The 24,561-nt window shown below is 39.5% G+C and overlaps 1 protein-coding gene across 4 annotated transcripts in view; it reads left to right on the top strand.

Annotated features, from left to right (window-relative positions):
* Nucleotides 1–24,561, top strand: part of LOC150078841 (low-density lipoprotein receptor class A domain-containing protein 4) — a 382,341-nt gene that overhangs the window by 285,809 nt on the left and 71,971 nt on the right. Inside the window, exon 1 of one of the 4 annotated variants that reach the window (XM_090382369.1) lies at nucleotides 7,119–7,561. The exons of 2 other annotated variants lie outside the window; for them this stretch is intronic. In XM_090382369.1, the coding sequence (XP_090238495.1) occupies nucleotides 7,462–7,561 (100 nt within the window). In that variant the 5' untranslated portion in view covers nucleotides 7,119–7,461. Of the gene's footprint in view, nucleotides 1–7,118; nucleotides 7,566–24,561 lie in introns of those variants that run through there. One more of the 4 variants, XM_090382370.1, reaches the window with a different exon arrangement.

The raw sequence follows: 24,561 nt of genomic DNA, 5'->3' as shown, positions 1-24,561 counted from the left end.
ACACTCCACCATACAAGTTAGTGCAATTGCATCAACTATACTGTAATATCCAACTTCGAACTCACAGAACTAACTTTTGTTCTTCCTCATTTTCCCTCCAACTTCCGTTTTCTGGAACAACCTCCCTTCACACGTATTTCTTGAAAATTACAATGTACAGAAATTCAAGTCTAATGTCAAAAAGTATCTTCTTTCATCTTCTCAACCTTCAACCCACGCACGGTCCTAAGTACTATGGTACCTTTTGTGTTTGAGGTTTTCATAAGGGGAACAAAAAAAGGAAGTTCACTTAATCCTCTCCGGTGATCAGACGAACTGGATCTATGTGTATTATGTAAATATTTCGTGTAAAACTTGGGGGCAAGCCTTCGGATGCGATTAGTTAAGCAACTACAGTTATGGAGGTGAAATTCCGTCATAAAGTTCAGTTAAAAAAAAAAAAAAGTTCTTGTTTATACTCCGGGACGACCACCAGAGTTTACAATAAATACAAATTGTTAATCGTATTTAGTAGTCAAGGGCTTGAACCTCGGTCCACTCAAAAAGCGTGTGCTACTGCACTCGCGCCCCTGACCACTCGGCTACATCAGTGATAAGAATCGAACCTAGGCCTTTCCGAATAGGCGACAAGCTGCGAAGCCATTGCTCAAAAAAAAAAAAAAAAAAAAAAATGAAAAATTAAAAATGTTTACGTTTTCAGCGTTTTAATACAAAATTTACTTATAAAACCCTGGACAAATAAATTACAGTATGTCATTGTCTGTCCCACTCTGTTGGGATGACGTTGACTACTTCTGCCTCATACGGAGAACTAGAAGTCGACAAAGCATTTATGCAAGTTAAATTTTCAAAACTAATGGTAAGCACTTTTTAATCGAGAGTTAAAGTTATAGTTTTCATAATTATAAAAATAGGCCACTCACATCGTCTTTTCTGTTTTTATAATCGGAAAACTGGTCCCTCATCAGAGAGTGAATGTCACTAGAGACTATCTGCAATCAGATGAGGACCAGTATATCCTGAAACAGGCTATCCATAGCGGTGACTCACCCAGGGCTGTATCAACCATGCAAACAAGTAAATTCCCTCCCAAAATATGGAAGGGTATTCAGTGTTTATTTTTTCGCCCCTGCCAGCTAGCGCCTTGATGCTATCGCTTCCATGTTAACACGTCCATAGTCTTACCTTTTAAATAAATGGGAGGTCATGTGGACATGTGTATACGTTAAGGGCGGCACCTGGAACATTCGTTCAGCTCCGCCTCGTGTCTCTGTGAAGAAACAATCAACCGTAAAGGACCAGAAATGTGTTGGTGTAGGTTTGTGTGTGTTCTATTGTTCTCTTCTGGCCTCTTGGCTACCCAAAAGCATCAGTCACCTGAACAAATGTTTCTGGGTACTCGTCCACACCACGGGAAGGTGGGCCAGTCCCAGTATAGCACGTACCGTCTCAAAAGAGACTCTGACCCACCTGGTGTTGCCAGCAGGTGGGCCAGGATCCTCTAGGGGCCCTTTCTAGAGGGGCAACAGCAACGAAAAAAAAAACACGAAAATCCACCCGTGGTGCAGGTTTTCAGAGGGAAAAAAATATATAAAAAACAGAAAAAGAAAAAGAAGAGGGAAAAAAAAGAGAGACGAGGAAAGGAAAAAAATTAAAAATAAAATAATAATATACCCGAAAAGGTTTGTTTGTTATTTAGTTTTTAGGAGCATTAGCAACTAAGGCCATATTGCTCCGGGATATGCGGTGGTCATTCCTTGACCTTTCCGCATCCTCCGTATTTGGTGGTGACGGGCTTGAACGCCGGTCTAATCAAGAAGCGTGTGCTACGCACTGCTGCGCCTTCCCACCTGGCTACGGAGGCGCCTCCCGAAACGGTCATTGGTTGATCTTTGAATGGTGCTTGAGGTTATGTTGCTACCACATTAGTTGTAAGCATATCTTTCCTTCTGGCAAAGACAGCAGCTGCAAAAACCTGGAGTGCAGACAAGTGATATGGGATCAGAACAAGTTGGTCAACTTGATTTATGCTGAAGGATGGGAATTCATTTCGCAGCTCATTCCTAATGCCTTTATGGCAGGCCCTTTCGTGGAGAAGATGTTGCCAGTTTTCTTTTGCTCCACAGAAACAGAGGTCAGTATTTAACAGGCCTAGCTGGTGGAGTTTTTCGTTAAGGGACCCATGCCCAGTAATAAGATACGATATTTTCAGACTAATCGCAAACCATGAGTTAACCTTCTTCGAAATCACAAAGGAGACATCCGGTGGGAAATTTCTGGCTACAGTGCCAACAGTTGATTGTCCCACCTTGTTTTCCAGACATTTATTAGCTCGTTAAAGCATCGAGCTCTCTCCATTTTATTTTCATCATTCAGCAATAGGTCTATATCCATGATGGAGGTAGGTATTCCTTTTTTGAGCCTGAAGCATAATCCTCTAAATATTACATATATAAGTCTAACGGCAGAGTCCCTGCAATAACCTCGATCACAACTGCCACTGCTGCAACACATGGCAGATGCGATGTGTTGCTAGTAGCATTGCCCTCTAGATTGAGTTCAGCTTTTCCTTCATTTTGACGGTTACCACTCTGTGGAACCAAGCTCCTGCCGCTAATGAGACTATGGGAAGGAATACCACTTTATAGTAGAGGAGCAGGGTCCGCCTGGACAGGCCCTACTCATTTCTTGAAATTCTAATGATGGAGGCTGTAAAGTTCCTGGTTTTTTCACGAAGGTGTTGTAGGTGAGGTAGGAATGATAGCCTGTGGTCTATGATCACGCCCCAAGACCCTGGCCTGCACAACCAGTTGGAGCTGGATACCATTAATTTTGACCTTGGAGGGCCTTCTTATGTCAAGTTTGGTTTTAAAAATCATCATCTTTGTTTTGGTAGAATTAATCTGAAGTTTGTTTTGTTGGTTGCCACCCAGGAGGTGAGGCTATCAAGGGTTGTTATTTGGTTTTTAGGAGCATTAGCAACTAAGGCCATATTGCTCCGGTGCGGTGGTCATTCCCTGACCTTTCCACATCCTCCGTATTTGGTGGTGACGGGCTCGAACCCTGGTGTAATCAAGAAGCGTGTGCTATGCACTGCTGCTCCTTCCCACCTGGCTATGGCTATCAAAGACTTTCTGGGCTCTCAGTTCAAGGATAGATCTTGAATGACCTGAAATGGTGACAGTTAAATCATCGGCAAATGCAATGACTTTAGTATGTTCAAATAATTTGTGTAGCCAATTTTGAAGCACCATATTCCAAACCAGGGGTACCAGAACCGACCCCTGTAGACACCCCCGGTAAATAGGCTTGTGGATCTGTTGGTATTTAGATTTTACGATGATCGATCGCTCTGAAAAGTAGCTTCGGCTTAGCCAATAGAGATTGTGAGGGCATTCTGCCAATCTGAAGCGTTCCAGGGTGCTTTCCCACCACACGTTGTGAAGCCCCCCCACAAAATCAATGAACAAGGCTATTTCGTACTTGTAATTGGACATCTCCAGATGCAGGACCAGGTCTGAGAGGGCTTCCTCACAAGACCTGCCTGGGGTAAATCCATGTTGTGCAGGCAAGATGAGATTTCGAGAAAGAAACAGATTTGTAATGCGCAGAGCGATTACCGTTCTAGGATTTTTCCCAAGTTGGCCAGAAGTGCTATGGGTCTAAAGGATCTCGGCTCTGTAATTGGTTTATTGGGCTTGGCGACGAGACGGAGTAATGCAGTCTTTCAGATTTGTGGGAAACAAGAGAATGGGAGGTCAACACCTGTTGAAGATGCCATTTGTTTAAAAATAGCGCAGCCCAGTGCGATGGAAACTTGGTATTTACCAGATATATTAAATCTCGCCGACCACAGAAATACAAGAGCAAGAAAGTTATCCTACATTTCGTAATTTAGGAGACTAAAATAGCATTGGCTACTTTATAATTTAGGATTTATAGTGTTTTTCGAATTTAGTTAAACGTGAAAGATATAGAGGTCTTTATGCTCTTCATGATATTTTTATAACTTATACAGCTATAACTTGTGAACATATTTATGCTAATAATAGAAAAAATAGACATTAGCAGCAATAAAAAACCATCTGCATGCTTTTTACTCTTTAAGAGATTTAACAAGTGGTTGTGCAAGCTGCTGTTTTGTTTTCACGAAATAGATTTGATGTAGTTAAAAAAAAATTGCGTGTTAAACACAGAGTTTATTGGCTAATAACCATTCGGTGAGAATTATTTGTATTGCCAATATGTGATAGAAATCATTATTTTCTCCCAAAGAAACTGCAAGCAAGAGGCTTCGCAGAATAATCTGATTTAATGGATTTGCTTTTTAAGTCTGTTGGGAAAAGTAAAGAAGTCGAAGAGTAAACTAAAACCAGCAATCGATCCATTTACATAACTCAAGGCTAGATTGTAATACCTAAAAACACTCAGTGTTAAAAAGGACTAAACTGCCATTCTGAGTCGTTGTGTTGTGTCGCGTGTTAGTCTACTTGGATATGAAATTTAGTTTAATTTTATAACAAAAGGGTGTATACTGATTGATCACTGAATTATGCCTACCTAACTGATACCGTGTTGGTCCACCGTTCGCACGGATAATAGCCGCTATTCGCATAAGCATTGATTCTACTAGATGTCTGAAGGCATCCGTAGGCATTTGCAGCCATGCTGCCTGCAAGGCTCTTCCCAGTGTCTGAATAGATAACGGTTGCGTGTCCATACTCCCTCGCTTCCCGTTCCAAAACATACCATGGGTGTTTAATTGGATTGAGGTCAGGCAACTTTTCAGGGCAATCAAGATGGGTAATATCTTCACTGTGTTCTCCGAACCACAGTGCGGGCCCGATGACACGGCACATTGTCTTGGAAGATCCCACGTCTCTCTGGGAAAAAATGCAATCAAGATGGGTAATTTGTTGTTGAGCCCGTACAAAACGCTGCCGGTAGACTTATCAGTGAAAAATTGGTCCATACGCATCAGAGTTCCTATTTTTGCCAGCAAAACATTCCCCATATTAAGCAACTTCCGCCACCTGCCTGGGTAGTGGGCAACATGTATGATGGGCCCATGGACTCATATTGCTTGCGCCACATACAGAGGCCTCCGTTGGCGTGTTGCATCAGGTATTTGGACTCATCCGACCACACAGTGGTTTCCAGTCCTCTAGTGTCCAACCAGCGTATTGTTGATACCGCAGCATTCGCCGTCGACGATGATCAGCGGCGAGGGTCATCTGCCGTGGAACCCCATACGTCTGAGTGTGCGGCGCGTCGTCATTTGGGATTTTGTTCTTGCATTCCCCATATTGTATTGCGATGTCAACTGTTGCATAGTCACATGTTGTTGAGCCCGTACAATGCGCTGTACCCTTCGCTTGCCACGAACAACCACCTTGCGTAATCCTTTACAGTTCTGTCAGCAGGAGGTGATTTGATCCGTTCGACACCATTCTTTGTGCGCCTTAACCACAGTAGGCCGTGAGCTACCGACAAGACATGCCTTTTCTGATATGGAAACACCCGACGCACAAACTCCCACAGTTATACCCTTTTGAAACTCTGTGATATTTTTTCTACGTCCCATTACTGCTACTTGATCACACTGAATTGCACGACCAGATGCAAATATCCGCTGCTCTAGCGTATGCGGCATAGTCTAATATGGATGGGGTGGTTGTAATTCAAGAATGACTGAGTGTATAAGATTAGTATAGTCTTGTTCGTAGATGGTAGTGTAATGGGCACCGCCGATTTCCATGTTTAGCTGTTTAATAAAATGAAACAAAATCAAGTGAACGAAAATAATCAAAATATTTTTAACGTTTTATGGTTTCTTGTCCTACTTTACCATGCCTGAACACGAGATTTAGTAAAATCTCGAAACACTGCCATTATTGTGAAAAGTTTTGGGATTGAAGTGACCATTCTAATTGCAACATTCCAATAAATTAACTTAATTCATAACAAGTGGTAGGTTTTTTTTTTTAAGGAATTTAATCTTTACAGTGATAAACCTGTATAGCCCCTACCTTCTAATAATCAGAATCGTGTTTCTTAATAAAATTTGTGAATATGTAAATTTGATATGCAAATAATATGACATGTGTCATGTTATTTGCATATCAACGATAGCATATGCTTATGATAAAAAAAAGTAAGTTGGTCACTTTACCGTTGCCTTCTAGTGCAAGTCCTAAAGTGCATGTAAATATCATCACTAGGTGAATTTTAAGAAATAGGAAAGTAGACCTTTATTGGGAATGCCAATAAAGGTGAACTTAAAGGTATAATTTATGATAATCCACGGAAATGCATTATCATAAATTAGTAGCAGTTGGCTCTGTGATTGTCCTGATCGGACATGTAAAGGTCGTTATCAGTTTTAGGATAAACCGCTTAAACGAATACATATATCAAGTCTGCTTTTATGCTTAGAGAGAGATTGCCCTAAATAACAGCCCTGTGGAATAACATATTATTAAGCTCACTACGAAGTGCTGACAGTGCTTATTGGATATAAATAAATCATTTTGATTTTCTTAAACTTAACCGCCGGTTGCAATTTCAAGAAAGAAAGGCTAAATGCTACCTGCACCCTCCTCCCCCGTCTGCACACTTGTTAGGAATTGAGTAAACTTCCTTGCAGTCCTACCCACCATGATTTTTTTTTTTTTCTTTTAAAGCCAGCTTGCAGCTCCACCTATTTGCTACTCCTAGTTTATATTCCTTTACTAATAGCCGATACTGCAACTAATTAATTTTCTGAACAGGATTTTTCAGCAAAAATAATTTCCTTTATGATTATGGTACTGACTAATAAGCTCGTGAAAGAAAAACATTACCACCCAAGAAAGGTATAGTTCCAACCGTTTTGCTCTCCAATCTCCATCCCAAGCTACGGCAGTCAGCGAACTAGTTATTACCGGTTAACTTGGGAAGGCCTTCCTCACCACCCGTCGCACTTTTCACGAGATTCCAGGACGCAGCTGCTGGTGAGCGACGTTGGTTGCGTCACGCCTGCCCGAGCATTTGTTTACAGTGGCTAGAATGGCCCAGACGTCACGTGATCTTTCGTGACTTCCATTGAGCGCAGGGAAATGAGAAGTTAACAGCCATCCGCTGTCTGTGTACCCCCCATCTCTCCCTCCCATTCCTCCCCCGTCTGGCTTCAACCATTATCCTGCTTTTCTCGTATAGCAGTTGGCATAGAGCAGGACTCTTGTTCAAGCTGGCCCTCTGGAAAATAGTGTACCAGCCATTATCGAAGCACCTGGGAACGAGAGTTGTGACTTCGGGGCGAAAAACTGCATTCGAGCTGTTAGTTCACTTTTACACAGGCGCTGGCGTACAGTGTCTGCTCTCTCAGTGTGTGTGCGTGGAAACGCTGGATGCTAGGCGCATGACCTCGCATATGACTAGCATTACGCGGATTCAGCGGTCGGCTTCTCGAAAACATATTACATGCGTCTGCGATATCTGCTTGTTGGTTTATTCGTGATGCTGACTCCATGTGTGGAACGTTGTAATGGACAGGAAACCCCGGACAGTTGTCACCTCTATCGTAAGTACGTATTCTTTTCTGTAAGGAATTCCACTATCCACTTTGGTATTTCAGAAAGTGAGAAAAATACCTATCGGTGAAGATTTAAAGTTTCTCTTTCACTTATTATACAAAACTGGATCCTTAGTTCTGACACCTTTAGGTTTTATAGTCGGTGAAATGACCCTTGTATTGCATTCACTGCATAACAAAAATAAAAAACATTTCAACATTGTCAATAAAATGGGCAAAAAATCCACGTTAAGCGTCATGCATAACTGTCCTTCCGTGTGAGAAAACATTTTATCGCAAACATGTATCAAGTATCCATCGTACTTTAAATTCATGAATTAAGGATCAGATGGATAAGAAGATAGGCTTCTTTAATTCTCCGATAGGGGGCGTTTTCATAGTTAAAAATATCCAAGTAACGGAACTTCCGCCGGGTTTTAAGTCACATGATTTAAAAGCAAGCCAGTGAACTATTTCCATATGACTAAAGGACGGGGAGGGCGGACGCTTCAAGTTTAATATATCTGATATTTCGGAACCTTAATTTAAAACCTTTGTTTCATTTTTTTAACAGAGGGGATTATACCAAGAAAAAAAATATCGAGCTGGATCACGTTTCATCTTGCAGTTGATTTTCACTCACCACTTGTAAGTTCACTGCTACTACTTGATACTCATGGTGCTTGGTACTGCTCAACACGGAAATCTCTCATCAGAATTAGCGCTATGGCAAGAAACGATTCATAGTAACGATGGACAAAAAGATTAGTCCAGAATTACTGTTTCAGTTTTGTGCAGAATTTTCAATTTTTCTTCCAGAAAAGGGGCATCCCTGTCCATCACCAAAATATGAACATGTGTTTGGAATTCTGTTATTATTATTATTTTTTTATCGTTCTGTCAATTTAAAAATATCAAATGCAGAGTTAAATTGCTCAATGTGTTTATATTTAATAATTGCAAAACCAGTTTTGTCTGTTATTATTTTTAACTACTTTTCTGTTCTAGTTGGAAATCATAACTTATTATGGCATTTTTTAAATAAGTTTTTCCTATCTTATGTGTGGTATGACACAAACCATTTATGAATGGGGGGAAAATCAACTTAATATAATTTCCTGATGAGCTGAGATGCAAAAAAAAAAAAAAATTTCCATTATGGTTCATGAAGAATATTTTGAGTAGCCTTGCTAGTTTAAAAATTAAATCTCTTTGGTACAATGCGACAGTTACACTGATTATTTCCACAACTTAAGCAACATACTGCTTTGAAGTATACTTTCCACGTATGAGGCGTGGCAATACAGTTCCCGGGCTGATGCAATATAAAGGAACATAAAGTGAAGGAGCTCAAAAATGGTTTTATTTTTATTCAAAGTAATCACCACCTGATTGAATGCACTTATTACACTGTTCTAAAAGTTTCTGAAAAGGGTCATTGAAGGCATCCAAAGAGTTGATAATCGAGTTCGGCGGTTCCTTTTTTTCTTTGTCCTCAACATCCTGAAATCTCTTCCCTTGAAGGCAGGGGTCGGCAACCTGCGGCTCTTTAACTTTTAGCCCACATGAAGCAAAGTTTGAAATGGAGTTAGAGGATTTAAATATCAAGGACATGTAGTGTGTAAGACTAGCCTTAAAACTGAAATTGAGGATTTGGAGAGGCAAAAGGCTGCCCTTGCAATTCTACACAAATGGATGGCGATCGATGAGTTGAAAAAGCAAGACCAAATTGTGTTCAATGCGTGGAGTAGCTTACCGGAAATATATATAAATTTGAAAATATTGGCGTTTGGACTTCTCTCAGTTTTTGGTTCGACGAATTTCTGCTGGCAAATATTTTCGAACATGAACTATATTAAAAATAAATCAAAAGAAATCGTCTGAATAATGCGAGTCTCTCAGCATGCTTAACGATCAAAATTATGGCATACTTTCCTGATGTTGAGAGACTCGCTCAAGAAGTTCAGCAGCAAAAGTCACATTAATTAGAAATATTATTAATAAATATTTTTTTAAATAAAACACCTTCCCACTCTATTCCATTTCTTAAACTCCCCCACCCCTTCCCCCTAGCTTGAGGTGAAGTGCGGCTCTTCGGATTTTTATTATTATTATTATATCAAAAATGGTTCCGCTCAAAAAGGTTGCCGATCCCTGCTTTAAGGGCAGTTTTCACCTTGGGAAAGAGGAAGAATCCACTAGTGCTAGATCGGGAAAGTTGGGCAGATGGTTGATCTGTACATTGCCACGTTTTGTCAGAAATGTCTTAACAAGTGCGAAATGAGCGGGGGCATTGTTGTGCAACAAGAACCAGCTGCCTTTCTCTCGAAATTGCGGCCTCACCCGGGAAATGCACTTCAATAGTCTTTAAAGCACCTGGACATAAAATACAGTATTGACTCCCCTTTCAGGTACAAATTCCTCTTGAATCGCATCCTTTTTTTGTCAAAAAACATAATCAGCATCTTTTTGATTCTGGACTTCTGTAAATGAAACGTTTTGGCCTTGGTGATGATTTTGAAGCTCACTTCATGCTCTGACACTTCTTCTCTGGGTCGTATTGAAACGCCCACCACTTATCTTTAGTGACAATACAATCAAGGAAATTAGGATTGTCTTGACATGTCTTCGCACTCATGAAGACATTCTTCGTTTCTTCTGTATATCCGTGAGGATGTCTTCATGCAGAATTTGATAAATCGTTTCCTTATTCATATCCAACTCATTAGCTATCATTCTGAAGGTCAAACGACGATCTCTTGCCACAATTTCCCGAACATTTGCAACTCTATCCTCATTTCGAGAGGTTGTCGGACACCTACTTCGTGGATCATCACGAACATCCTCACTTCTGTCATTTAACTGCTTATACCATTCAAATACACTGCTACGACAAGGTCACCATAAACAATTATTAATATTTCTTACATTTTTGTTGCGGATTTTACGAGTTTAAAGCAAAATTTGATATTATTATTATTATTATCATCAGTTTATTTCTCTTAGGAGAACACCCGGTTACAGCCACTGGCTAGAGGGTGATCATACATATACAACTATGTTACAAAATATACATCTATGTTACAATTATGAAATACATAATATCTGATTTATAAGTACACTTTATCTGGAATATAGAATATTTGAGTTATTAATTACTCGCAAAGGCTTTTACTACTGTAAACTGGTAAGAACATAATACCATGACAATTGAAGCATACCTTCTGCTTAAACACACACAAGTGGGAGTTTCACCATATTTACATAAACACAAATATTTACAGCCAAACAACGTACAGCATATGCAACAACAGGAATGACCGCGATACAGCAAAATAAAAATTTGAAAGTTCAATTTTCCAGCAGTCGTCTTCTTCTGTGGGGATTAGAGTTGTGTAAGTAGGACAATCCTGACACCTATTTCTTGATGAGGTCGGGTTTCGTAAAGCCCAGTGGCTTGTGCCTGGCCGAACAAGGTGCTGAAACTGTATCCTTACATCTGTATTTGCAAGTAAGAGTTTCTGAGAACTTCCTTTCTGTAGGATTTGCAATTGCAGAGCTTTTCAGGATTGATGTTGAGGTTGTTAAATAGCTGGATGGTGTTTGCTGGAAAGAATCTTCCGAGGCTATCCAACTGCATAAATGCCGTTTTCAGTTGTGGTTCCTTATCTGCAACTCGTCTTGGTTTTTCGCCGGGTATTATTATCCACTCTCGGGATTTCGGTGCATCCAGTCGTCCCGTTAAAAGCTGAGCGAGGGTCATTATGTTTCTTGACGTGATTATTTGTCTCCAGGGTGTGACCTCTAAATTGGAGTATAGTATAGCTCTTGAGATGGTAAAGGCTTAGCTGAAATTCTGTTCAGCCATCTCAAGAGCCAGTATTCGAGTCCTAGAAAGGCTTTGATACTGCATTCGGGAGCTGAAGACCAGATTTGTGCCGCGTATAGGGGAATAGGAGTAACACATCTGTTGATGTATTGCTTCATCAGACTGGGGTCTTTAATACCGGTGAGCTCCTGCCTGGTTGCCCAAAGCGCCGCGTATGTTTTGTTACGGGTTCGTTTGCTCCATTACTAAATCGTGACATGGAACGTTTTCGCTACGAAACTGGTTGTTAGACAATCTTTGTACCACCATCTGTTGAAAGAAGTTGAACTACAACATACCACTTCGTTTATTTTCAAAGTCATCGCACGTGGCCGCAACAGCACCAGTCTGGAACTTCATAACTACACCTTTTATTTATTGTGAGTTTCCTTCCTTAATACAGATCTCCAAGAATTATACAGTTGAATGTAGCGCCTTCCGTGCCTGTGCATATTGGTCTGTAATCGCATGTATTCTACTCCAGTTTGGCTATTTTACAAATAGCCAAACTGGCGTAGAACAAAACATTCGCTTGTCTACCGTGACATGGAGCAGGCAGAAGAGAGTGGGTAGAAAAACGAGAGGACGGTACTTCATTCGGTGAAGCAGTGAATCCCATCACATTGCCAATATGTCAATGGTAATGTTCGAAAGGAACCTCCCCCTCCCGAATATTTATATTAGAGCACCATTGGAAGGCTTGAGGCTGGTCAGTCTCAAGTACAACGTACGATTTTCCATAGACTTTGGAGGAAGGCTGCAGAAATTAAGGGACTCGTATCAGGAATGCAGAGGAAAGGGGAACAGACGAGTCGGCTTTCCCGTCCAGACATTATGAATGGGGCCACTAAAGTAAAAAGGGGTCGGTCCGACGAGGCTGTTTACACTAGAGCCGTGTTGGCTCTCGACGCCCTGACTAGTATCGAATGACCTGCTTGAGATAAACATAGGGCGACAACATTGAATAGAGATGGATGCCTTTGGCTGACCGTTGGTAGGAAGATACAGATTGGTAATATCATCACGAACTGCATTCTGACTTATGGCAGCTGTAAGAACATTTATCTAAACCATACGAAGCGTCCTCGCGTGTAACAGTGGTTATTATAATCGCCGCCCTCCTCACACCGGGTGGTAAAAGCCAGGAGTCAAATCCCGTCAATGACGACAGGAACTTTTATAAGCCTTTTTTTACACCCTAGCTGAGTTAGTCAGTCTCGGGAGGATAGCAAGCCGACCAGAGAACATACTCAATTTATAGACATAATACACATGAGTGGATGAGGTTATTCTCGGGGAACACCCTAATGACTTTTTTTGTTTTTTCATACGAAAGATATTACATGAGGGTAATTAGCCTTTGACGTACGTGTTCTCTTCCAAAATTACAGGATTCCAAAATAGACAGCATGTTACATGGATAAAGGCCAATGGCATTGATTTTAAATGAACAGATTTGCTGTACAACTTGATTCGAGAAGTCAACTGGAGGAAACCAGAGACATTGCATTTTTCTAAAAACGCCTATGAGGGAAGGGATTTGGGCAGGACTTCCTTTGGGTGGACGTACTTCCCCGTATGTGCCTAGCCACATCGCGGAAGAGTTGGTGTCCACCATTTAAAGATAAATGCCGTTGTTTGTACGGCGTGACAAGGCGAACCACCTTGCTACACTCGAACCACCTCCACAACCTCTCGAGGAGCGGTAGGGATGGTTCTAGGCTTGGAATTGCTGTTATAGACCGGTGGGTATTATTGCCACGAGTGCTTCTTGATAGACTCATCAGGTAGCATCGCCGGGAATCCTGTATTTCAGTCGGAGTTGGGACTATTTCTTCCCCCCTACAACCGACTAGAAATTGACTAGCATTCCATCCACGACCGCATTCTTGACTCGTATATCATCCTCCATCGTTTGTGCGTATGAATTCATTGTCATTCTTTGTACCAATTTACAGTACTATTCAAAGATCATTTTTGCGAAGTTACTATCGAATGTTTCCTCTGCTTCTCACGATGTTCTCACATTTTTGACTGTTGAAAATCGTGTTTCCAAAATTTTAAACAGATAACGCCAGATTCTCCGTTACAGTGTAGTGGGTTCGTTACTTCTCATTCCTTACAGATGCGTGGGTCAAATCCCATCGGAGGAGGGAGTTGAACCCAAATTTTGGTTCAACTTCCTCCTGATGGAGGGAGTAAGATTTTCTGTGTTTTACTCATTTGTTATATGTGCATTATTAATCATACTTACCTAAATGCAATACTCCAGGCTGTGTTGCCATGATGAGAAATATTTTTATAGTACTGTGCTACCTGTACCTTGCTTAGAACAATGAAAATAATTAACAACAGGTTACTGTTCCATGCTATATTTAGGCTATATGGTTCCAAATACCAGCAGTAAGGTTCAGTCCACTACGACCACTCTTCGTCGGGGGCGAGAAGTAACCTTTTATAATATTGTTTGTTGCAATAAGCAAAAGACAAAACACTTGTTTATTGCAAAGTGGCGTGGCTGAAATTTGTTATATAGTAGCAGCAACAGTCAAAAGCATTCTGTATTAGGCATGAAGAGAAAAATTGACTGCTGAAACTATTCTTAAACAAAAGGAAGACTTTGATTCGTACAATAGGACGGATAACCAAAATCATTGGCAGCTCAGAGACCTCTATTAGGTGTGTAGAGGAGGTGGAGGGAATTACGGGTGATGTGGAGGTGCAATGCTCCATGCGTGAAGTTTGCGTCTGCACTTCCAGAAATGGGTTCACTTCAATTCGGCGTACAAGAATTCATTATGCCTGACAATTTGGTGAAAGACAATTCAGTGTATGCGAGCATGACACGTCGTCAACGAGCAGTTTACTCCTCTTAACAATAATTAGATTATTATGATTATACATTCAGTTTTCAATTTACCAATCCGCAACCTGTACAGGTTGCGGATTGGTAAGCCAGAAAGAAGCACAAAAGTTGAGAAAAGTAAACGAACTTTCTAATTTTTTTTTCTCTTTTTAATGGAAAGTTGTTGAAGCCTGTAGCAGAGTGGAATGGTTCGGAAACTGAAAGAAATAAGAAATTGACAGAGACCAGAAATAAAGAAAATAAACGAAAATACTGTATTTTAATGATATGCATTGAAGTCCATGTTATTTTAATACTTGGTTGGGTGAGTTAATGGTTGGGAAGTGCGAAGAACCTTACTGACATAAAAAGCTAAGTATAAAGAAAGTAAATCAAGAATAGAAAAAAAAGTTATTTATTGTAATGAAGAGCAATTGGACCTTGTAATATTCTGAAACCTTCGATGGTTTGGGAAGCCAGAGCTTTAAAGAGAAACCAGATAGAACTAGTAGTTTAAGGCGCGTTCGGAAATTCGTGAGTGTTTATTACCATCGGTAAGTCCATCTGCATGTTAAATTGTGCTCAACTCCTAAGCTGATTTCTGTAAATTTTAGATTCACCCTTTCAGAAACATTTGCCGAACCATTCCAAATTTCATTGAAATCAGACAAATAGAATCTAATAGTTATTTTTGATACATGGTTTGAGTTATTAATTTTTTTAATATATCGCGGGTTATATTCCTCGGATTCGCGATAAATTTCATGAGGTATCTACACCGAATGACCATTATTAGACGCATATACCCTTTCATGAAATGGAGCGTTCCTATAGTAACGCATCACGTGTTCGCACAGTGAAGTATAAAGCAGGTGAAGAAATACATTGGGATGCTGTATGTGTATACTTCAATTCGAGATTGGGTAAGACGAAAGATTTAAGTGACTTTGAATGTGGAATAGTAGTCTGCTTAAGACGTCCGGTATGAGTATCTCGAAAACTGCAATGGTACAATTGAGCTTGGTTCGATAACCAAATAACATCCGTCCTACTGTCGGAAACAGCTCGTTGATGAGAGGCTAACGAATGCACACAAGACTTTTGTAGGGTAACAGAAATGATATAGTCAATCAAACAATCCAGTATAACAGTAATGACGAAAGAGGCATTTCATTTCACTAGCTCCTCTTACCTTGTCAGGGATGGGGGGTATCACAGCCGACGACCTAACCGGTTTACACTCCTGTCTGTAAACAACAAGAAGGTATAGTTACAGCGGGTTCGCGAATACCAGTGCTAGACAGTAGAGGACTGGAAAAACGTTGCTGAACTGATGAATCCTGATTCCTGCTGTTTCACGCTTATAGGAAGAATATGGCAAAAGCAGTGCGAGTTCATGGACCCATCCTGCCAATTGTCAACAGTGTGCAGGCTTGTGGCGTAATGGTGTTGGAAATCTTATCATGATACACATTAGGTTCCTTGAAACCAGTGGAGCAACGTTTGGATGCCGTAGGTTATGTGGAAAAGACGTCCTGACAGACCAGTGGATTCTTTGACTTACTCTTGATGTTTTCTGCAGACGATGTACGTGATTCACTAAGCTACCCTATTTATGGTTCGCCGAACACGTGCTGTGAGTTTGTAGGCTGGCCTGACTTTGTTGTTGTTGAGGTACCACCGATGATCTTTCATTTTTGAATAATATCCGCCAAGTGAATTTTGGGAGGTTCAAACGAGTGACATTTTTGTGTACATAAAGGTTGCTGATATGACATCCAACCATCATCTCACGTGAAAGTCCAAGCTTATCCACCATACTTACTTCTAACGTACTGCTTTTGCACAGGCGGATCCATATGATTTTATTGGTATGTTTGATTCGATATGCAGGCCCGGGGGACTTTTTTAGCACAGTACAGGATACTCTTGGAGTATCGAGAAACTATTCGAATAATTTGCTTATGTACTGTATATCAAATCATGTTATAAATGTGCTGCATACTTCTGCTATTTATCATCATTTATTTCGTTTACATTAAATTTATGCATTTGTTTTGTGAAGACATTTCTGAAGACATGGCATTGTAGAGATCAATCATCCACCCTGCTCTTCCGATCTAGCACTAGACTTTTTCCTCTTCTCAAGGTGAAAACTGCCCTCAAAGGAAAGAGATTTCAGGTGGCTTTATGTCCTTATAAAGAAAACACCTTCGCTGTTTTTTGAAACTTTTAGAATGGTGTAATAGGTGGTGATTACTCTGAATGAAAATCAAAACCAGCTTTGAGCTACTTCACATTGTGTTCTTTTTATTGCGCCAACCCCGGGAACTGAATTGCCACACCTCATATGTGAAAAGCGTGCTTCAAAACAGTATGTTGTGAATTCTATTTATAAGTAACTATGCAAGAGAAGTAATGTTTCTGTATGTGATTTGAAGTGTCCTAGGGGACGTCTGTAGGTAAGTGAATAGGACAGATTTCAAGATGGTGAAATGGACCTGGATACTCTATTTAAATCGTCCAAGTAGCCAATATTTCATATCAAGAGGAGCTAACGACCAAACAACAGACCTGTATATCATCATTGGGATGAAACAACATTGAACATACCGCAAGAGAAACTTCTGTTGGATAAATTAACTGTTTACAGTGATGGCAGAAGTTTGCATATTTGGTCTAGAACTATCGCACAGTACAAATTGTTTTTCCCCAAATTATATTATACACCGAATTGACATGGTCCCAGTTCGGTGACTGGACGTTATAAGAATCGCTTTATCAGCAATCGAACTAAGAAAGATCAGTTACCCTCACAGTTAGCATAGTGGTTAACCCCTGGCCGTGAAGAGCTTGTACAACAGTGCTGTTCAATTTCTCCCATTGTACAATAAAGAGTTTGGCCTAGGGTGGGTTCACTGTCTTTCCCCCTCCCCCGGAAACATGGGTTTTTTATTTAATCAAGCAAGCAAATCGACCACAGAATATACGCAATTGAAAAGCAGAATATACTAAAGCTTCGTGGCTTTAGTTGCTTTGATGCGGAAACAAACAAACCGAAGGATAATGGGCCTCCGTTATATAAACAGTCGACCTTAATATTAGTGACAAAGTTTAATGAACGCACAACAAGTGAGACCAGCTTATCTGCAATTCTACGGGAATCATACGATCAAGGTACTAATGAATATATATCTGTTTACAATCATTGATTACAGAGAAGTTGTAAATTCTTGAACAGAAGAGGCAAAATAATGGAAGAGAAAATGTTTTAATTTTCTTCTGAGCTATGTGAGCTGTGGATGTATCTGATGGTTAGAAATCTGCTGCTTTAGATTGCTTTCCGTCCAGGATGGAATTCACGAATCCGTTCCAAGATAAATCAGTACACTGACGTCGAGCCCAATTATTGGATTACTAGCAAGGAACATCATGAAAGTTTCCAGAATTTTTCGTGGGGGTGGTCATGTGCATCACTAGGAATTTTAATAGCGCACTCAATAAAATGAAAATAGGAAAATTGACTGGAATGAGACAATAAAAATTAATGAGACTATATGAGCGATAATTTCTCTGGGGTTGACTGGCTTATTCGGTTGCCCTCATCAGCGAAACCCATGCTGAATATGTTAATACTATAGTTCTACAGTGAGGATTCATCATATTCATAATACTTCTAATAACAACTATTCTTAATATTTTTCTAGATGTTTTGATTTTTAATAGGGGGACGAATTTCCTGGAGGTAAAACCATGCAACCCTCCCCCGAGACTCCTACCAACTTCCCACAGTGTGTGTGTATATATATATATATATTAAAAAAAAAAAAAAAAAGCTCATTTCTCTTGTCTTCACGGGGTTCGAATCCGTTCCGCGACATTACTTTGAGTATTTTTGCTAGTTTTAGTTTTATGGAACCTCAGCAACTCAGACCATATTGCTCCGTTGCATATTACGTCTGTTCAAATGTATGTCGCCGGCCCGATGTGCATGTCGTGCTGGCAAAAACCCCTACTCTTCCGTCTGAGTCACAACTACAGTCCCTAATTAAATTTCATGGAAATTGAACTCTAACCTTTCCAAAGCAGTGGCAAGTGGCGAAACCACTATACGGGCACATCGCATTCTCCTTGACAGTATATCGGTTTCGCCACGTCACTCATTTGGAGAAGTCTGGATTCAAATCTCGGTGGAGACTGGAGGAATTCTTACAAGCCTCTTCAGTCGGGGATGTAGTTAGTTTATCTCAGGCGGAGGGAAATAGGTTTTCCCAAAGTGAATTTCTCTGGTTTTTCAGCCTGTGCAAATTGGCCGTGCCACAAACTTGCGTCATAATAACACATAGTGCAATATGGTTTTAGATGCTAATGCGCATCTAAATAATACACACTAAATACTATAATGCAGTAGTTCTCAAACTTTTTAATGCGAAGACACCCTAAATCCATTATGAAAAATTCCCGGCAACCCCAGCACCGGGTGCATGGGCGCTGGCAGAATATAGGGCAATGAGGGAATTTTTTTTTTTTTTTTGAAAAATGCATGAAAAAAACGTTTGGCTTTTGGTACAGGATTTTTAAACAATTTTTTTTTATTTAAAAATAGACCTCATACCGCATTTTATGCACAATTTCTATTTCTCTAAGAATAATAAATTGTATGAAAAAAATCTAAATTAAAGAAATAATATTCGATTGTTTTTTTTATACTTATTTTAAGGTTTTTAGAACAATAAGAACATTTTCTAATTTATATCCAGAAACTAAAATAATAAAAAAAAAATACAAAAAAAAAAAAAAACAATACAAAATTATATTGAAATTTTATTAATTTTAATGTAGGTGTATGTACATAAACACTGTGATGCGGTCAGCAATTATTTCATGACGACTTCTAATTTACAAAGTTGCATGAAAATCGACGACCTTTTGTAGCGACGGTCACGATGTTAGCCGATGCTAAATTTGACGTCATAGAGTAAGCGACACACTAGGGTGCCGCGGCACCGTTTTGAGAACCACTGCGCTAATGTTCTTATTCTCCGTCCCGTGAACTCCTCTGACCCTGTGTACCCAACCAGAAGTATACACAGAAAATTATTTATTTATATGTACATATAATATCCTCTTGTTTCTTGTTGTTTTTTTTTGTTTTTTTTTTAATATCAGCTTTTTCACGAACACGCACTTGTTGTGTTTATGGGTATCTGCAGACAGCTTCGTAGGCGTATTCTTTGTCTAGAGGCCTACTTAGTCATCGGTTGTAACCGGGGTGTTCCGTTGTCTGAGAAAGGATATGAGGAAGTGTCGAAGGTTGCACACAAGAACGCCAATCATACCTGTCTCTTCCCTTTCTTGCACTCACCTGGGGCGTCGCCTCTCATGGCCTGGTATAAGGCCAATACAGGTTACATAACAGCCAACTAAGAATGATGTTGATAGTGGCGATGGTGTGTGTAGGGGAAGTGCGTCAGGGACACAAAACATGAGGGCAGAGAGTCATGTCTAAAGACTGAGCTCGCGATATTCATTATGATGTAATTCCGATTGTTGTTGAGGTTAAATAGCTAGTGAGCTACAGGCTGTCTTCTTAATGGCCTTTCCTGATCTAAACGAGGTCTGTGAAACAGTTCTTAACATATGCAAGCAATTGGCCATTTAATACCCCTGATAATATCCTTTTCTCCTATCTTTCAGAATCTTGTTCCTTATTGCCCTGTTAGAAGATAGTATTAACTGCCGGACTTATGCTACGCCTCTATTAGGAAGGGGAATCACCATCTAATTTTGAGTACTTTGTTCGATATAACGTTTTTAGCAGGCTTTCAGTTGGCATGATTCGCTTTTTCACAATCAGCTTTTCTTTATCTGGTACAGTTATTTAATAGTTGATTGACTATTAGCGTACTAGAGGCTGTTTCTTTCTTTTATGCTGATGCAGCGAAAGCCTCGCTTCCTTGCATCATTTAGGGTCTACTGATACTAACTTTCGTTTCTTGGCCGTTAAAAATATGTGGTTTTTGTATTTTTGTTTCGATTTTATATTTCGTTAATAAAGAAGATTTATTTATTTACAAACTTCTCACCCACAGGGCACGCAGACCCTAGATAATGGTGAGAAAGCTGAATTACAGTGAACCAATACAAAAAAGTCGCTAGTATTACAACATATACAAAATTTGGATTAACAAAACAAAGAGCAGTTTCTTACACATAAATGGTTTAAGTGTAAAATCAATATTGTGATTATTCAATACCTGGAGGAAACGAAGGCCTTTCAAGGAAGTGTTGAGTACGAGGGCCAGGCAACGAGAATTTAGTTTTATAACGAGATTCAAGCGGGTATACTGAAAGGTATTTGCTCAGGAAGAGATGGTGAATCGATAATAGAGTTTACGATATTGTAGACAAATAGAGACCCATGGAGTTCTTCTGGAGTGAAGAGGAAAGGAACGAGTCTGGAGCGACGAGAAAAAGTTCCATAGTTTTGACGGCTAAAGGCAAGGCGATTTCGATAGCATAAGAATTTAATTTGAATTCTCTCAAGTTTGTGAGAAAGATATTCCTGTTGTGGAAACCAAATAATATCACAATAATGAAAAGTATAAGCTGCTTGTAGAGAAGAATTATAACTTTGTCACTCTTGAAAATCGACGAATAACACTTAATTAAGCCAAGAAGCTTTGAAGTCTGGGATATTAACCGATAAACATTAGAAGAAGGATGAAGGTCATATCGAAATAGGACACCTAAGCCCTTGGATATATCAGTACTTGAAATTAGAGTTTTCAATATAATAATCAGTAAAGACGAATCGTCTTACTGCACAATTCGAGCGAAAGCGATACATAATTTACATGTTAATGTGTTTAGAAACAAGTTATTATTATTTTTATTTATTTATTTATTTTTTTTTTTTTTTTTGAGCCAGAGTGAGAGGGAATCAAGACAGGACGAGTTCATCGCTGCCAGTTGAAGAATAAATAACTTTGTAAAGTTTAATATCATCTGCATAGAGTTGCCACTCAACATTAACGGACTGAAATAAAGTTGACAGATCATTAATGTAAACAATAAAGAAGAGCGGACCCAGGGTGAGCCTTGAGGAACACCTTGCGAAACAGTAAACGGAGTTGAAGTACCATCGATTATTACGGATAGTTTACGATTTCTAAGCAGTGAATCAAGCAAATCCGGTAAAGGGGATCGTAGACCGTAAGATGAAAGCTTGAAGAGCAGAAGATCGATGTGGACAGAGTCAAATGCATGTGCAATACCAAGGAAAGCGAATCAATTTGATTTACTTTGTCCAAATTAGTTTGTAAGAAATGAGTCAGATTTGAAACTGTTGATTTCTTTGGAAGTAAAAGCATATTGATGATTATTGATAAAAGGAAGAAGGTAAGAACTAAGATATTTATAAAGTAGGAGGTCAAAATTTTTCGCAATTGTATTCAATATAGTGACAGGTCGGTAATTATTATGCATGGCTTTCTTACCCTGTTTTTTATATATCGGGATGATATAGGCCTCTTTGAACGTTGAAGGGTAACAGCCACGAAGAAGACAGTAATTGAAGAGATTTGTAAGAATTGGAGCTAGAGATGGACTACTTTTCTTGAAGAGAAGAGCAAGGAGGGTAGCAGGACCAGAAGCAGTGAAATCCTTAAACCAAGAAATGGCTGACTGGATATCGTCATTAGTAAAAACTACTCTATCAAGACAGTTATTGGTATTATATTCAAACGGATAACAGGGAATAGAACGTTGCTGTTACTGTTCAGAAGAACCAAGTTTCGAAAAATGAGTTGCAAAAGATTAGCAATGCCAAGAGGACAGTTGATTGAGATATTCGAATCATTAGTTAACATAGGAATTCAGATTTCGATAGCTGTTTGAGATAGCACCATAATGGTCTGGAATTAATTTTCAGTAAGTTCAGCTGAGTGAAAATAATGAGAATATTGAGATTTCTTAAAGTGACATCCAAGGGAAGAGAAGGAAAAGTAACTAAAGTTAGTTTTGAGTTTTAAATACCTTTTGTGGAGGAAATTTTTGCGACGAATTAAATGCACAAACTTGTTCGACATTCAGTGAGGGAAGTTACTACAATTAGCGGTAGAGAATTTGATGGGAAAAACTCAGAAACTGCAGAATGGAGGATTAGGTACAGATAATCAATGTATTGATCAATCGATTCAAAATTTTGGATAGGAATCCAATCATCATTGCCCAGAAACCGATTTTATAAAAAAGTCCAGGCAGTGTGTCTAAAGCTAAAAGAGTATCTGTCAGAGGAAGGTTCAGAAATAAAGAATAAAAAAATCAATGACAACAGGGAAGTGATCTGATCGAATGAAATTATCACCCTTAGAAATTGCGAAGAGAGTTGATTCATGAGTAAAAACTAAATTAAGGTAGGAGGAGTTCCCGGTGGAGAAGGTACAGATTTGAGTTAGAGCATTACTAAGCTAAATGCTGCAGAACTGCTAAGCCAGTGAATTTGATGAGCGATTCGGGTCAAAGGCAGTTGGGACATTAAAATAACCCAGAATGAGTGACATTGCTTTTGGAGGCTTCAAAAAGATTGCTGCATCTACAATATTCTCTAATTGTTGAATGGTGGCTAGAGAAACTCGGGTAGTAAGGTAAAAAAGCAGAAAAAGTTTTTCTGCATAGCTAATAACGAGATAAAAAATGTACTTTCACTGGAAGAATGTTTAGTGAAATGCAGCACTTTAACCAGGTGATGGGTAAGGATAGCAACAGCACTCCCTTCGAATCTCGTTCCAAACGATAGACAGGATAGGAGAGAGGCGAAAGTTCAGTCAAGTATATGTGAGTGTAACCAGGTTTCAGTGAGGGAGACTATGGCAAAAGCTTGTTGCAGAAGTAAGAGACGAAAAACGATATTTTTACACTTCTACAGTTGATATAAAAGGATGACGATCTTGATATACATCGAGAAGATAATTGCTAGCTAGGATGAATAGGTCCAGCAAGACGGGCCGCAGTGCCAGAGGGCAACTTGTACGGCATAATAATAATAGCGTCAGTTGGCCAAATACCCGTATCTAAAATACGTGCTTGTTCAGATGGATACTTAAAATTAGAAACGAAGCATAGTTTGGTTAACGGGTGGAAAACTTCCTCACAGAGGTGTGAAGATCAAATTCAGTGTTGAGAAAAAGTGATGAATAAATGAAGAAAAAAAGATGAAAAACGTTTCAGTGCCTGAGGTAACTCAGCCACTGAATTGTAATTGTAATGTGCCGCATTACTTGCCCTCATGGGTAGGCACAGTTGGTAGAATCCGCCCTTCCCACACCGGGTGGAAAAGATCTGAGTTCGAGTCCCACCGATGACGTGAGGGCGTTTTGCTCTGAGCGTTTTTCACAACGTGGCTGAATTAGTCGGTCAAGCGAAGTAGAAGATTTTTTTTTCTCCCGGAAACTCGTGTTTTTCGTACAGCAAACAGAAAATCGACCACAGAACACACAATTTACAGACAATTATGCACGGAGCAATGTGGCCTTAGTCGCTGATGCTCCTAAAACCCTACTTTTTCTAACTTTTTCATGAATATTAGATTTCTAGTTAGATTTCTATCTAACTTTTTCATGAATAAATTAAATAAATGTTGTTGTTTATGCTGTGGCACTACTGACTATTCAAGAGGAATTACAGCTTTCTTACACTGCACTCGCACTGTCAGTGTTAAAAATGGATCGTGCTTTTTTCTTGCCTTATGTGGATTTAAACATAGCCTTATACAGTAGCTCACCGTTAAAGTTCACCAAGCTCCAGCCACACGATGTTGCTCTCTGGGCTTTGAACAGTTTTACCGCTCTCGAAATTAAGCTAGTAACATGCATCTTCTAAGCGCATTTATATTTACATTACGGATATCAAAATAAGACTTATGTGATAATTAACCCATTAAAGGCATTGGCAAAGAGTTCATTGTTTCTCAGCCTGTTTTAATGATATATATGAAGTACACAATAGTCCGATAAAAAATAAATCGTGTGCAGTAAAATAAGGTGATCTAATGGAAAAGGGAATTTGACTGTTTCTTGAAATTAGCTTTTCACCAAACTTTTGTTGATCAACTCCTTTATATTAACATATGATGCAAGAAAGCAAGCTTATACAGCATCAGCCAAAAAAAAAAAAAAAAAAAAAACCTTCCTATTTCACCCATCCATTCACTGCTCCAATTTGTACAGCAGTCTTCCATGTTCAACAGTATCAGAAGCTTTTCTAAAATCCAAGTATATGATATCAAAATTACTT

Source organism: Mastigoproctus giganteus, chromosome 10 (assembly GCF_048544385.1).
Source record: "Mastigoproctus giganteus isolate SK-2022 chromosome 10, ASM4854438v1, whole genome shotgun sequence".
NCBI classification, from domain to species: domain Eukaryota; kingdom Metazoa; phylum Arthropoda; class Arachnida; order Uropygi; family Thelyphonidae; genus Mastigoproctus; species Mastigoproctus giganteus.
The sequence above is the reverse complement of the archived record's forward strand: the minus strand, read 5'-3'. Positions and strand labels throughout refer to the sequence as shown.